This window comes from Aphidius gifuensis, linkage group LG5, assembly GCF_014905175.1.
Source record: "Aphidius gifuensis isolate YNYX2018 linkage group LG5, ASM1490517v1, whole genome shotgun sequence".
Taxonomy (NCBI): domain Eukaryota; kingdom Metazoa; phylum Arthropoda; class Insecta; order Hymenoptera; family Braconidae; genus Aphidius; species Aphidius gifuensis.
Genome location: NC_057792.1, coordinates 1,301,704 through 1,317,744, shown reverse-complemented (window position 1 = coordinate 1,317,744; position 16,041 = coordinate 1,301,704). Strand labels below are relative to the sequence as shown.

General features: G+C 23.7%; 3 protein-coding genes across 4 annotated transcripts; 1 reads left to right on the top strand and 2 right to left on the bottom strand.

Moving 5' to 3' along the window:
- Positions 1 to 2,020: 2,020 nt before the first annotated feature.
- LOC122856706 (ubiquitin-related modifier 1) lies at positions 2,021 to 4,472 on the bottom strand. Its single transcript, XM_044158481.1, has 7 exons — positions 4,306 to 4,472; positions 4,128 to 4,195; positions 3,975 to 4,056; positions 3,770 to 3,818; positions 2,527 to 2,659; positions 2,428 to 2,451; positions 2,021 to 2,306 (listed from the first exon to the last, which is right to left on the bottom strand). Exons 1-5 carry the CDS (start codon positions 4,347 to 4,349, stop codon positions 2,591 to 2,593), a joined length of 312 nt encoding a protein of 103 aa, XP_044014416.1. The 5' UTR covers positions 4,350 to 4,472; the 3' UTR covers positions 2,021 to 2,306; positions 2,428 to 2,451; positions 2,527 to 2,590.
- Positions 4,473 to 4,597: 125 nt separating this feature from the next.
- Positions 4,598 to 8,599, bottom strand: LOC122856705 (cleavage and polyadenylation specificity factor subunit 5). Of its 2 annotated transcripts, none has more exons than XM_044158479.1 (6): positions 8,337 to 8,599; positions 6,916 to 7,116; positions 6,759 to 6,822; positions 5,656 to 5,830; positions 4,990 to 5,104; positions 4,598 to 4,905 (listed from the first exon to the last, which is right to left on the bottom strand). In XM_044158479.1, exons 1-6 carry the CDS (start codon positions 8,453 to 8,455, stop codon positions 4,884 to 4,886), a joined length of 696 nt encoding a protein of 231 aa, XP_044014414.1. In that variant the 5' UTR covers positions 8,456 to 8,599; the 3' UTR covers positions 4,598 to 4,883. The 2 variants fall into 2 exon arrangements, with proteins under 2 accessions (XP_044014414.1, XP_044014415.1); XM_044158480.1 differs by having other exon boundaries at positions 5,665 to 5,830; positions 8,337 to 8,595.
- Positions 8,600 to 9,028: 429 nt separating this feature from the next.
- On the top strand, positions 9,029 to 15,815 carry LOC122856704 (putative uncharacterized protein DDB_G0282133). Its single transcript, XM_044158478.1, has 4 exons — positions 9,029 to 9,439; positions 9,547 to 10,019; positions 11,635 to 11,858; positions 12,095 to 15,815. The coding sequence occupies exons 3-4, from the start codon at positions 11,716 to 11,718 to the stop codon at positions 14,805 to 14,807; spliced, it is 2,856 nt and encodes a 951-aa protein (XP_044014413.1). The 5' UTR covers positions 9,029 to 9,439; positions 9,547 to 10,019; positions 11,635 to 11,715; the 3' UTR covers positions 14,808 to 15,815.
- The last annotated feature ends 226 nt before the right edge of the window (positions 15,816 to 16,041 follow it).

The window sequence follows — 16,041 nt, the reverse complement described above, 5'->3', positions numbered from 1 at the left end:
TATTAATTTGAAGCTTATTTGTCAATTGATGATTTCTTATTGAAAAAAAATAATAATAATAATTAATACGACGCAATTGCACACTCCGAATAAACAACGCAATAAAAAAAATTGAAAAAAAAAAAATTCACAACGCAAAAACGACCGTTGACTGATATTTATCGAAAAAAATTCAACAAAAATTATCATACCAACGTAGACATCATGATGATCAAAGAGACGACGTTTAATTTACACTCAGCATCTTTGAAAATAAAAATATATCATAAATAAAATGTTGCAATAAATTTGGCGGAGTAATTCGTATGTTTTGTTAGGTTGGAAATATATTTACCCATTTTTGCAAATGATACGAAGATTGTCAGTGATAATTATTGTTTTTTCGGATAAAATAATGATTGATGTATTTAATCCAAGTGTTTTGGTAATTATCACTGAATTATTTACAATTATTTATCACAATTAAAAAGGATAATTTCATCAGCAAAAAAGACGCTGTGGTTCCTTCGGGGATTCCCCGTTACATTATGGTGATGATGCAATAAAAGGGCACGGCGTGGGGCTGGCGCTGCGGGGGGCATGGCAGCCATCTTAGTTTTTTCAAATTTAAGAGCAAAATTCAAATTTAAATATTACAAATTAAAAATTAAAAACTTCATAATGGTTTTTATTGATATTTAGATTTTTTTTTTTAATAAAAAAAATATTGTAAGAGTAGTTGATGTTAAAAACAAAATTATTAATAAAAAATATTTTTATTTTTATCAATAAAAAATTAATAAATCATTTTATTTAAACTAAATTAACTATCAAACAAAAAAGTTCAACTTACGACTCAATTAAATATCAAACAAGCTAAAAAATATATAAATTTCAAAAGTTATGTAAAAAATATCTTGTATTTTTTACAACAATAAATTAAAAAACAAAATAAAAGTTTTTAAAAAAAAAAACAAGTACTAAAAACAACAAACTTGGCACAGTTTAAAAACTAGATAAAAATAAAATAAAAAGAAAATAATTTCACTAGTTGATAGATAAAAAATTGAAAATTAAGTTTGCAAAATATAAAAAGGTCAATTTTAAATTGAAAAATGAATTAAAAATTTATCTAAATAATAAATAAAAAATATATACTTATCAAAATTTAGATATTAAATATATTTAATAATTACTTATCTGCAATAAAAAACTGTTTTATTAGTTTAATTATTTAAATAATTTTACTTGATAATAATGATAATTTATTGACGATAAAATTTTCTTGGTCACGTAATTTTAAATATACGCAAACACTCATGAATACATATGGTTATAGAATGTATCATGTATTTCATTAACTTATATAAAAAAATTTCCATGATATTGTCTATTTTAAAAAATTCATTTTGATCATATGGATGACACAATTGATCACTCAGCCATTCGACGCCAAGCCCATTAACTTGGCAACCCTCTAGCCTGTCTATACCATTTTTTTAATTTTTTTTTTTTTACTTTCATTCTCAGACAGTACGTGATTAATTGATGCCCATTTACTTGACTCGGACACATAAAAAAAAATATAAAGAAAAAAACCATCCAATCATTATTCAGAAGTAAAGAAATTTTTCATTCGTTCGTAATATCTTTTTCTCGGCTACATCTTTCAAATTGTAACTCAAAACTTTCAAGTTAAAAGATAAAAAAAAAAGGGAAATTTATTTTAGTTAATTGAGTTCTTTAAAAATATTTGTAATATAATAATTTATGTACAGCTTATTAATCCTCACTAATTAATATACTAAATTATTTCTTTAAAAAAATAAAAATAAAACAAAAGCAATATAAATTTTTTTGTATATTAAAAATTATCAAATTAAAACCAAGTTTTGTTGAGTTTTTAAAAATGTTAATTGTAATATAATGTATGTAAAGCTGTACATATAGTGCACCAAGTACATTGAAGTGATATTTTAAAAGTGTAATTTTACGTATACAAGAATTTAAAAAAAAGAAAAAAAGATAAAATTTGTTTCGTTGAATATAGAAATGAGAAAGAAAGAAGAAAAAATTCCAAGTAGGTAAAATTATACTTGAGTTAAATTCAAGAGTGAGAAAAGTAAAAAAAAAAAAATAAATAAAGACTATTGCAATAGAAGAACACTTGGCAAGTATCCAAAGTGTCAACCTTTCCAGTTTTCTTTCACGACCCTTATATTATGGCTATTACGTTTTTACTTTTACTTGGCTCTTAGGCAATTTTATTATCTTCTTTTGTATATTTTCAAATTGCTGATCAACACATTCCATTTCTTTTCTATCCACTAAATTAAATAAATTTCAAAAAACAATCAATTATTTAATTTTTAAAAATACATTTTAATAAATTAAATTTACAATTTAAAAAAAAAATTATAATGTTATTTTAAAAATTAAATAGTTTACCTTTTTAAAATTTATCACGATTATCTAAAAAAAATTAAAAATGTAAATTATATTTTTTATTAAATTAAATATATAAATTTGTTAAAAAATTAAACATACTTTTTTTATTTTGTGTTGATGTATTGTTAATGATATTTAATTAATGCCTGTTGACAAAATTATTTTAACCACCATGAAGTGTTGATATAAACAGTACAGTATCATTTGAACACAGCTTGTATTCTCCTTGTCCCTGTAAAATTACATAAATCATCAGTTATACTTTTAGTTTGTATATTACTTCTTAACTTCTTTTTTCTCTCTTATTTTATTTCTCTTACATCCAACAAACCATCATCTTTCTAGCTTAATAAATTCCTTGCTATAAGTTTCGCGCACCCGCCCTCAATTAGGTCCCACAGTTTATCACGTCGACAACTACGACGAGGGCAAAACTACTTTAGCTTTAAGCATGGTCTTAAAGTCAGAACGTCTTTTGCGTCTACACTTAATAATTTACAAAAAAAAAAGTAAATATAATGCAGTTGAAAAAGAAAATAAACTTAAATAAAAAACCATGTGTGAAGAAAAAAAAAGAAAAATTTGAATCAAGAAAAATGTGGAGAAAGAAATATATATAAAGAAAAAAAACCATCAACCTTGCATAGATGAAAAGAAGTAGCTAAGAAAAAAAAATAAATAAATATGAAAAGATGAGGATGAAAATACGAAAGGATAGCACTGTGGCATGCAAGAGAGCTTTTATGAAACGTGGATATTATCATAATAATGAGCAAACCCATCATCTTTCTACCGTCTGGTTTTCTTTATTTTTTTTTTACTCACTTCACCCATTTCTTAACTTTTTATTTTTTATTATTTCAAGCTATTTTTCTTTTTTAACACAAGCCCTCCTGCTGGTCCATCTACTCTTGAGAGACTACTCTTTCCACCAATGGGACTATCTTAATAGCAACCCCATCCTACAAACTCTGTTGTATTTCAACTGTACATTTATAAATTCGAAAAAAAAATATATATTTCCACTTTGTATATAGTGGGAGTTGCAAATTTTAAAATAATTTTATATGCTTGGTGTTTTTATTATGTACTCAAGATGAAAAAAAGTGAATATATATTTGTGGTATTTTAATGTAAATAAATTTTGTAAAAAGCAAATTTATTTCGACAGAAAAATTTGTCAAGTAATATTGAATGAAATGACTAGATTTTTGCGGATTTTTTATTTCAGAATTTTAGATGACCCACGTACGGCTACGTGGTTTGGATAAACTTTATTATAGAATATTTTTTTTTTGCTTTGAGTGATGAGAATGTAAATTTTAAAATTATTTTTTCATACCAAAAGTTCCCAGTCTGCATCGTTCACAAGCACCAGGATTCCAGGACGTCTATGATGAAAATAAAATACAATAGTTGATTATAAAATTGGTAATTTAGTACTGAGACATCATTGAATGATTGTTCACCAAGTTAAAGCAAGATAAAAATTAAAATACATAAAACAAAATTAATGTATTTAAGATAATTAATTAAAAAATACTTACACTGTCTCATTTTGCATAAATAACTCTTCCCTTTCAGTCAATAAATTATCTCTCATCCAAAAAATTAAATTTTGCAATGTCCCTGTTGAAATATCTCAATTAAATAAAATTGCTAAATAAAATAATTATAAATAATAATAGTAATTTACAAACACTCTTTGTCTCCAGGTAAATTAACTTGATGTTTTTTTTTCTTATCAAAAAGAAGCTCAGCACCTCCACTAGAATAAATAAATAAATATTTTTTTAAAATAATAATATCAATAGATAAGGCGCGAAAATAATTGGCAATGTTGTGAATATAAATTTATAGGTTAGAAAATATATTTACCCAAATTCAATTGTAATTGAAAGACCAGAATTTTCCGACGTCATTGTTTATTGATTAATTATTTGGCAATTTTTAAATTAATGAAAATAATAATTTTTTAAAAATTGTTATTTATTTAAACTATTTAAATTTACAATTTTAGAACACAAGTGATTGTTTATGTCTGTGTTTTTTTTTGTTTTTTCTCGTAGAAAAACATTGGCGCTGAACGACGGAATTTTCATGAAGTACATTACAAAATGGCGTTTACAAGCGCCAAATTTTAAAAATAAATTATTACAAATAATATAAATATATTTAGAAAATTCTTTTTTTTTTTATATTTTTAAATGCAACTTATAATTTACAAAGTACTGAATATTTTTTTTCTACACACTCGTCAGCATATACACACATACAATTGATTTTATAAATTTAACTTAGTAATTTTTTTAGTTTGAGTTTTTATTATTTTATAATATAGTTCGCAGAGTTGATTTATTTATTATTACGTATTTTTTTTTCCAAGTTATGGGCTCGTTATAGTTAACTTAATTTAATATTCATAACATCATCTTTCAATCTTCACGATTTTTCCTTCACATATAGATAAAATTGAATCTGCAAGAAAAAATCATTTTAAAAATATTAATTATCTATTTTCATGTGGCAATGTTTGTGTATTATTTATTTATAATAATTTACCTGCAGAGTGACTGTGGTAATGATGAAATTATTGGACCATATCCTTGAGAATTATCATATAGTTCAAAAAGTGGAGCTGCAACGAGCTTATAATTCTTGGGGACAGCGAACAAAGCTGAAAAAATAAAAAGAAAAATTCATTAGTAATTGTTATTTTTTAAAACTAAAATTATTATACTGTCAACTTATAAAAAATATGATATAAATAATTAAAATTACACTTAAAAATAAATTACTCAATTTTTTTAAAATCAAAAATATAAATATTTATTGACAAAAAAAAATACAACTCTGTGTTGTTTAATTAAAAAAAAATAAATACAATAAATAAAAATTATCAAAAGAAAAGATTACAAATTTATTTACAAGATAATTAATTGAATTTTTAAAAATATTAATTGAAAAAAAAATAGAGAGACTATTGTTCTGTTAAAATAAAAGTTAGTGTAAAAATAGTAAATATAATTAAACAATTTAAATAAATATTAATCAAGTTAGTAAAAATAATAAATAAATAGAAAATATTATTTAAAAAAATTAGATGACTCAACAACATTTAAAAAAAATATAAATAAAATGATAAAGAATGAAATATAAATGTTAAAACTAATTAGAGAATTATAAACTAATTAATACTAAATAATAAAAATTCAAAAATATCCATACTCGATGTACCTTTTTCTTGTAATTGAACAAGAAATAAGCGTTTGTGCTCTTTTGGCTTTGTTATGTGAGGTGGTACATATGGATACTGTGGTGGTTCAAAATTTGGACGCCACCAATTACCAATTGTATCTTCAATAACCCATTCCTGTTTCACACCATCCTGTCGTCCCAATGTCTGTAATTAAATCAATCAAAAATTAGAACAATAAATTTACTAAAAACACTTTTAAAAAAAAAACAAAAAAAAAGAGTTATATTTTCAAAATAATAATTAAATTCTCACGATGACATATAAATAGTTGTTGCTTGCTTTGTTTAACCATAATTTTTCGTTACATAAAATTTTTTACAATTTTCATCGCGACTAAGAACAAAGTTTATTCTTCATTTCGATTTTTTTTTATATTCACTCAACGTGCAAATTTAAATAAGAAATAAAAAATTACATATTTAAAAAATTTAAAAATAAAGTTATTTAAAAAAAAAAAAAAAAAAACAAACAAATATCATCCAAATGGACTTAATTTAGCTAAAAAATCAGATAATTTTTCTGTTTTTTTTTTTCTTTCTTTTTCTTTGTCGTACAATTTGTTACATATTTGTCTTATTTTTTTTTGTTTTTTTTTCTCTATTTTGTATCTAACGATGTTCTTAGCATTTCATGAATACATTTATTTAATTATATTTTCATGAAAATTATTATTTGTTAACTACTAGGAACATCAAAGTGTCCGGGCATGCAGCACGTTGTTTAAACAAGATAAAGAAAATAGAATTATTTATAAAATATAAAAGACAAAAATCAATATAATAGCTTTAAAAAAATAACAAAATATATAAAAAAAAAATAAAAATTAGAAGAAATAAATAATAGAAAGATAAATCATTATCGAGCTACATGCCCAGTTACATTAGTTCTACAAATTTTTCTTGACATTATTATTGTATTAACAATATATAATTAAAAAACAAAAAAAATATATATAAATATATTTCTTTTTATTTGAAATATAATATGTAATTTATCAAATATATAAAGGCTAATCCTTGATGATCCCACAATGATAATTAAATGGGATCAAGGATGCCAAGACAACTTTTACCTCAGTAAGGAGCCGTTTTAGGCCCTCTACCTCGTCTTCTCCAGCATTCAGCTCACCACCAGGTCTAAAAATTAATAAATATATTAAATTAGTAAGTTTAAATGATAAATAAAATATATTATATTTATTCAAGTTGGAGATAAATGTTTATAATTACAATTTGAAAAATGTTGTTCCTAATTGTAAGAGAAGAACATGAGGAAGACCATGTTCATGAACCAGTAGTACACCTTCGACACTTCTTCGCATTCCAATTTTATCAAATTCATCCCTCATACGTTGAAATCTTGCTGGTACTGATGGATCTTTCTCGAACAGAGGCTCTTTCGTTCCAAATGTATAGTTTGTCAAAGGATATCTATGATAAATGAGTTTTACAACAAGATAGTTAGCCTTAATTCATCAACAACAATCTTCATTTGGTGGATTCATCATTCAACTTTTTTTTTCATTTTTTTCATTTGAAAATAACAAACTTGAATTTAAATTCATTTATGATAATTATTTTTACATGATATTTTTTTAAACATGTCATTTATCATATTTGTTTTTTTTTTTGGCTTTTCTTTACATTTTTTATAATTTTTCTTTTTACAATTTGTTTTACATGAATGTATATTTAAAAAAAACATAATTATTATTTGTATTATTATATTTTTTTTTAATTATTACATTTAAAAGAAAATAATTTCTTATTGTCATTTTTTTTTTTTTGTTGATGTTACAATTTGTTTTCTTAACACAATTTAATAACAATTTTTTTTTAATATAAAATTATTGTTCTTAATTTGAATTTGAAAAAAAAAAAATAATATTTTATATTTGGGCATTCATTATTTGATTTGAAAAATTTATATTATTTTTTTTCTTTAATTTATTTACATGTAGTTTACAAATTGGGACTTTTTTTTAAATTTATTATTAATTTGTTTTTGGCAATAAAATGCCTTACAAAATTTATTTAATTATTTATATAAATATTTAAATAATTAGGTCCCATTATTTATCATCATCATTACACTAATTAATTAAATCTAAAACAGGCTCATTTTCCCTGTTTAGTATTTAATTATTATTACAACTTTTTATTTATTTATTTTTTTTTTATTTTTGCATAAATAATTACTCCAAAAAATAATTATACAATTTTTTAATGAACTCAAGTTTGTTTAATATTTATCTTCAATAAACAATTAATATTATCAATAAAAAAAATTAAATAAAATTTAAAATTAAATATTTAAACAATCTTGAGCTCAAAAATAATCACTTTTTAATACCGCAGTGAATTATCACAATTGTAATTTTTTTTCTTGTGATTATTTATTGATTTGACACGATGTCAAACAAAAAAAAAAAAAATAAAAAAATAAAATTCATATAAAAAAAACATATAAAACTTTTGAATAATAATAAAAGTTGTTGTTGTTGTTGTTGTTTTTGTTGTTTTTTTTTTTTTCTTCTATATAATAGTCGCGAATACATTAGTAGTTATTTTAATATTAATTGATATATAATTGTTGGATAATATTGATAATAATTATCTAATTATTTCCTGACAACAATGGTGAGACTTACAAGTTGACTGTCCTGTTAATTGTCACCGATTGATTTGGAACTGGTTTTCCTTCAAAAGAGCTATTACTTGCTCGTCTAGGCCATCCACTTCCTTTAACCTGAGTTGTTGCCATAGCCATTTTAACTTTTAATAATTTATTAATATATTATTTTAACTAATAATTTTGTTAATATTTAAAAAATATAACACTTTTTTTAACTACACATATATTACAACAAAAAAAAAAAGCTCAAACTGTTGTTTGGCGTGCCGGCATCAAACGTGAAACTAGCAGTACAATTATTTCGATTTTCGAATCGAAATTTTCGATAGAAATTTACAATAAACACGCCCTTGAAGAAATTATTTTTTTTTCAATTAAATTATAAAAGAATATTCATTTATAAATTATAATTTTAATTATCATTAATATTATTTTATATTTTATTTTATTATTTATTAAATATTATTGTTTTTATTTATTTATTTACATTTATTTATTTAACACCTGGCGTTGTGAAGTTGGCGTTAATTATATCGATTTTTTTTTTTTTTCTTTTAGAACTTAAGGCTTATTTTAATTACCAAAAATTAATTAATATATTTAAATAGCTATAAAAAATTATCTAATAATTATTTATTTAATTATTTATTATTGTTTTTCGTGATTTGTTTATTTTTTTTATTGAAAATGATAATTTTTTTCGTTGTAAATGCACCATAATGAGAGAGAAAGTGTCCGGGGTTTTCATGACCATTCCCAGGGAATCGACGCCATATTTGTAAGGCACAACGTTTGTCCTCCAAGTGTCGTCAAATAAAAAAAAAATATACAATTAATAATATTATTCACATACCTTGACCCAATTTATTAACCATTTAATAATTAAAAAATTAATCAACGCGTAGAAATTAATACAATCCACCGATCATTTGTTTTTTCAAATTTCTTTTTTCATTTTTTTTTTTTTTCCTCTTTTTTTTCATTCAGAACAGTGAATTCGTTGCATCACATATTTTTTTGTTGCCATTTTATTTCACACCTCAGAAGTTATGCCAATTAATCAAAGCTGGGTGATATTGGAAACAACCTGACTAATTAAAAATTGTCCAACTTTTTCTGGTAAGTTTTAAATAATATCAAAAAAAAAAAAAATATTTAATTTTAAAATGTGTTATAAAATTTCCTTTTTTTTTTTTGTTTGTTTATTTTTTTTTTTTCTTTTCTAGGTCTTGACAAGAGGGTGTGATAATATTTTCCATGAAAAAAATTAAATGATCTAATTAGTTTCAAAAACATTATTAAACATTACCTAATAAAACAAAAAAAAATAAATAAACAATATGCAGGTATATATGAAATGATAAAACAACAAAAAAAAAAAAAATAACAGTTAATGATGTCAGTTTCCCTGGTGTATTTTTAATGGTGGTTAATAATAGAAAATTAATTATTTTTTAATAATAAAAAATACAACGTTGTTGTCTTCGTTATTTAACAACAACTTTTGGATTTTCATCGAGATTACTTCATCGTTGCTGTCATCAATTTTGTTTAAAAAAAAAAATATAAATAAATAAATAATAATAATAATTAATCATCGTTGATATCTTCATGATTAACAAACAACGATTAACTACACGTTTTAGACCTTCAACTTTGGAAGACTGAAGAGATATTCTTGCTCAAAGTTCCTGTTAAGGTAATTTTTTCATCAAAATAGTACTCAAAATACTTTTCTTTCCAAACAAATATTTTTTTTTAATCTATTTATTTATATACAATTATTTTTAAACCCAATTATTTATTCAAAGAGAGGTTATGTTATGTTTTGTTTTTTTTAACATAAATTCAATTTTTTTAAATTACTTTTTATCTAAAATAATTATTATTTTTGAAGGTAAGTAATTCAAACAAAGATAGGATGAATATTGTCATGATTTATTTGGATGAAATGCCATCGTCATTATGAAAATTAAAAATAAAACTTGAACGTTTCCCCAATGCTAAATTAATTATTAAATATATTTTTTTATGAATTAATAGGAAAAATTAAATGAGTAAATGATTAAATTGTCTTGATTTTACCATTAATTATTTGCCAATCGACTTGTCATTTCAGTGATAAAACTGTTTCAAGCAGATTAATAAAATCAATTTTTTTAATAAATAATACTCGTGATTATTTACTTGTCATTTTTTTTTTTTTTTGATGCCATCTGGCTATTAATATCGTGATAATTAATTCTTGTCCTTGGAGCAGTCAATCTTCAAAGCAGTTACATCGCAGCTGAATTGCATCTCAGTATCTCCTCCAATTGCTATTCGAAATCGAAATCGAAATAAAAAAAAAAAAACAAACTTCTCAATTGGTTATTAAAACAATATCTCGAATTTATTATTATTTAAAATTTGATTGACAATAATCAATGAGACTTGATGATTATGGAAAAAGATAAATGAGCAGAAAATGGATGAACCAAAAACATGGATAATTATGTTTTATTATTATTTTTTTTTAAATCGAAACAACACGTTGTTATGTTGGTTTTAAATATTGGCTGCTATTATTCACAAGTTGCTTTTACTTCAATAAACAATATGCACCAGTGTTTTTCAACACTAGAGTTCAACTTTTTGTTCAACAGAGAGAAACAACGTCAATTGAAAAAATTACAATTTCATTAGATAGATTTATTTCTCTTCTCAATTTGGATTAAAATTATCTTTGATTTTGTTTTTTATTTTTATTTAAAATATTCAAATATTGCAGCAGCGGTTTTTACTGTAATTTTTTATTGAACCAAAGAAACAAAATTTATACTATTTCTGTCAGGATTTTATCATCATAGTTATATTTTTATTTAATTTATTTAATTTGCCTGGTTTAAGATGAAATGAAAATGCATTTATCAACTGGATTTTAATTATCTATCACCATGATGTGTGTGATTATTTTTTTGTTTGTTAGTAAGACACTTTAATTTACGTTTACTTGATGACTATTTATTTATTTCGTTTTTTAATTTAATCATCAACGATGCCGAGTTGTTTTTGTTGCCGAGTCGATTGCTGCAATCAAGGACAACTGATTAATCATTAACCTGAGCATATTATACACTCAGCATTATTTTATAAAAACAATAAAATAATATCTTTTAAACAAAGACAATTTATGATTCTTCAGGAAATTTTAATTTGCCTTAACATTATTATGATGAATGAAAATAATTAATTAATATAATATATAAATCTAAACTGATTATTTAATTAATAAACCCCAATATTTTATTAACATAATTCTTGACCTCCCTCAGGTATCCAAAATAAAATAAATAAATAATACAACTCTCAACAATTTTAAATTGTTATTTTGTTAAAACAAATAAACAAAAAAAATGAGTGTTATTATCAGACTACAAAATCTGGCATGGTCAGCAAATGCCCTTGACATCCGTCAATTCTTCCGGGGTCTGGGCATTCCCGAGGGTGGTGTTCACATTGTTGGAGGTGAACAAGGCGATGCTTTCATAGCATTCAGGTAATTTTCTTTCAAAAAAAAAAAAAAAATCATCAATAAGCTAATATAAAAATATGAAATTCATAATTTAAATTATTTCTCCGTTATTAATTCTTTCATCAGATAATGAAATTTTTTTTTCTAATTTACAATAATTCATTCAATAAATGTTGAATAATACATTTATTTTTTTTTTCTTAATATTATTATTATTATTTAAATCTCCCAAAATGAATGAAAATTAAATTTTTTAACAGCACTGATGAGGATGCCCGTCAAGCAATGATGCATGATGGTGGTAAAATAAAAGAAATGAAGATAAAATTATTACTATCATCACGTACAGAAATGCAAAAAGTAATTGAAACAGCACGTCAACAAACATTATCTTTACAATCATTTATGCAAACATCAGCTGTACAATCAACATCATCAATTGGTTTACAATCATCAACAGGAGGAATAGGAGGAGTAGCAGCTGCTGCATCATCACCACCAATAACATCAAATCAAATGCATCAAAAATTATCAACAACACCTGAAAAACGTGATAATGATAGTGAAACATCAAGTAGTAAAGATCGTAGAGATAGACGTGATCGTTCAAGATCAAGATCACGTGATCGTGGACGTGATCGTGGTCGTGATAGTCGTCGTAGACGTGATCGTTCAAGATCTCGTGAACGTGATCGTCGTGATCGTGGTAATAATCGTCGTCGTCGTGAACGTTCACGTTCACGTGATCGTACACGTTCACATGAACGTGATAATAATAATAGAAGATCAAATGATCGTCGTAAAAATTCACAAGACATACAAGATGATAATTCAGATGTTGTATGTGTTGGTCAATTTCCAAAAGATAAATTAATGAATTTACAATTAACAAATAAATTACTTGACAATGGCATATGGGAAGTACCACCTAAAAATCAAATGCAAACAATGATGATTGCACCAGGTATATTAGGTGCTGGTGTTGCTGCAATAACAAATGATAATGATCGTAATAATATTAACTTTAATGGAATAAGTGGTACACCATCATTATTGGTACCAAATCAATTTTCATTAAATGGCATTAATAGTAATAATAGTATTTTACAACCACCTGGTATTGCTAATATTAATTTAAGTACATTACCACCAAATTTAACACTACCAAATATTGGTAATAATAATAATAGTCGTAATTCATGGCCAAATGATCCACCACCACGTTTAACTGATCTTAGATTTCCACGTGGTCATAATTTCAACAATTCAGAATTTGGTTTTAGCAACAGTAGTAATAATAATAGCAATAGTAATAATACTACAAATTCAAATTATCGTAGTAGTACTAGTAATATTAATAGTAATAGTAAAAATACACGTAATAATAATAGCAGCAGTAATTCAGGACAAAATAATTTAAGTAAAACAATACAAGAACTTGAAGGTAGAAGAAATCCAAATGCATTTCAATCAAATAATGCTAATCCATTTGATAATAATACATTTCTTTCATCAATTGGTACAAATGATAGATTAAAAAATAATAGAAATTCTGGTAATGGTAATTCTACACGTTTTTCAAATGACAATAATAATAGTAATAGTAATAATAATATTGGTTATTGTATTGAAATACGTAATATGCCATTAAATGCAACATACAGTGATGTACGTCATGCATTTCAAGGTATTTATATACGTAAAGATGGTATTAAATTAATAAATGATACACATGGTAATCGTGTTGGTATTGGATATGTTAAATTTAATAAAATTGAAGGTAGAGAACAGGCATTAAGCACAACACGTTATGTTAGAGGTTCAGAAATTGAAATGTGTACACTTGAAGAAACAATATTTGATAAAGCAATTGATTCATTTAATCCAGAACGTGATGTTAGTACTAATAATATTGATCAAGAACAAGATACAATTGATAATTTAAATTCATCATGTATTATGATTATTGATTTACCATCATTTGCTAAAGAAGTTGATATTATTAAAACATTTAATGAATGGAAAATAAATGATTTATTTATATCAACTAAAAAAGATATTACAAATGGTACAACACAATATACAGCATATATACAATTTTTAAGATCAGAAGATGCAAATACAGCATTAAAACAAACATTAAAAATTGGTCCAAAAAATATAACAACAATATCAATAACAGATGATAAATATAAACAAGCTAAACGTGTACATGAAAATGGTAGTGATAATATTATTATTGATGGTAATTCATCTGATTGTATTATAATGCGTGGTTTACCATTTCAAATAAATGAACGTGATATTATTGATTATTTTAGTGATATTGGTATTGTACCAAGAAGAATACATATGATGGTTAATAAAATTGGTACACCATTTGGTGGTTGTTTTTGTGAATTTGAATCAATTGAAGAAGCCATTAGAGCAACAAATAAAAATGGTACACCACTTGGTAAATCAATACCAATTATTGATTTAATATCACGTAATAAAATGATGGATGCATTGGAACAAGGTGATTCTGGTATTATTGATACAATACCACCATTTCCACCAATGGGAATTAATGATCGTCCAAGATTTCCACCATTGGGTGCTGGTGGTGTACCACGTTTTGGTAATGGTGGTTTTTGTCCAAGAGGACCACCACCAGGTATGATGGGTATGCCACCACGTCCACCAATGATTATGAATAGACCACCAATGGATTGTGTTGAAGGTTTTGGTAAACCTGGTTGTGTTTTGTCACTTGAAAATGTACCATTTAAAGCTGATATTGATGAAATTATTGAATTCTTTCGTGACTTTGATGTTAAAAGAGAAAATGTCATTAGAAGATACAATGAAAAAGGCATGCCAACTGGTGATGCTAGAGTTGCATTCTCATCACCAAGTGAAGCACAACGTGCATTACGTGAATTAAGACATTGTAAAGTTAGAGAAAGAACTATTTATCTCAAAATGACATGAGACAATTAATATATTATTATTATTCATTTTGTTTTTACAATTTAATTATTGTATATTTTATATAAAATATTATTATTATTTTATAATCATCTTTAGTCCTTTTTTTTTTTTTTTCTACACTTATCAATATGATACATATTGTAAATATTAATTCGACTAGAAAATCATTACGTTTTTAGTATTAATTAATATAAAAAAAAAAAAGAAAAAAAATTTAATAATTTGAAAAATTATTTCTTTGTTTGATAAAATAATAATAATTATTTTTTTTCTGTATAATATTTTGTTTTTTTAAAGTAATAAATAAATAAATTAAAGTTAATATAAAAAAAAAATAATAATGCTAACTGTTTGATTATTAAGATAGAAAAAAAATAATATCAAATTATCAAATTGTATATGACAATGTAACCCCGGAATTCCGGCTAATTAAGCAACATCAATAATCATAATTATTATTAAATTCAATGATATTTATTCTTGGTTAAATACGTTATATTTATTTATTTTTTTTGTCATTAACTACTTGGTTTTTCTGGAGCGAAATAACGACAGTATGTAATTGATACTGTCTTATCCAAGAATTCGAAATTTCTTATCATTTGTATTAATATATTTAAAAAAAAAAAAAAGAGTAATGTTATTAAATGATAAAGTCATAAAGACAAATAACAAACTAATATAATTTCTAGCTAAAATATATTATATTAAAAAATAAAAAATACAAAAAATAATATTTTAAAATTTGAGTTATTATTAGACATAAGAACCTACTAACTGTTTCGAAAAATCAACGGTGTTCATGAGTTAAATAAAAAAATAAATACATGTATTGAATTATTGAATTAATTCAACAGAAAATCCAAAGTGGGGAATAAAATCATATTGAGGATTTCCCTCTCTTGCATCTATTAGAAATAAAAAAATTCTCATTGTTAGAAAAAAATCGAAATTTCTTTGTTGAATATCGAAATTTATGATATTTTTTTTTCTATTAAAATTTATCGTTAAGCCTCAGTTTATTTATACGCTTAACCGGTTTTATTTTATTATCATTTTTTATCAATAAACAATCTCTTCTTCTTTTTCTTTCAATTTATATCAATACTGCTTAGAATATAATTTAATTAATTACGTTTTCTATCAACTATAAATTAAAGAAAAAAAATAAAATAACAAATTTATTTTTTTTTTTGTTTGGATAATTATAAAGAAAAATAAATGTTTATAGTCT

Bases quoted from the DNA above. Each gene is read 5' to 3' on its own strand.
- LOC122856706 (XM_044158481.1), bottom strand. From the start codon at position 4,349: ATGACGTCGGAAAATTCTGGTCTTTCAATTACAATTGAATTTGG. The intron at 4,057-4,127 runs GTTTGTAAATTA...ATATTTCAACAG, and splicing joins TTTACCTGGAGACAAAGAGT to GGACATTGCAAAATTTAATT. The intron at 3,819-3,974 runs GTAAGTATTTTT...TTTTCATCATAG, and splicing joins TTTATGCAAAATGAGACAGT to ACGTCCTGGAATCCTGGTGC.
- LOC122856705 (XM_044158479.1), bottom strand. From the start codon at position 8,455: ATGGCTATGGCAACAACTCAGGTTAAAGGAAGTGGATGGCCTAGACGA. The intron at 7,117-8,336 runs GTAAGTCTCACC...CATTTATCATAG, and splicing joins ATTAACAGGACAGTCAACTT to ATATCCTTTGACAAACTATA. The intron at 5,105-5,655 runs GTATGGATATTT...TTATTTTTTCAG, and splicing joins ACAAGAAAAAGGTACATCGA to CTTTGTTCGCTGTCCCCAAG.
- LOC122856704 (XM_044158478.1), top strand. From the start codon at position 11,716: ATGAGTGTTATTATCAGACTACAAAATCTGGCATGGTCAGCAAATGCC. The intron at 11,859-12,094 runs GTAATTTTCTTT...ATTTTTTAACAG, and splicing joins GATGCTTTCATAGCATTCAG to CACTGATGAGGATGCCCGTC.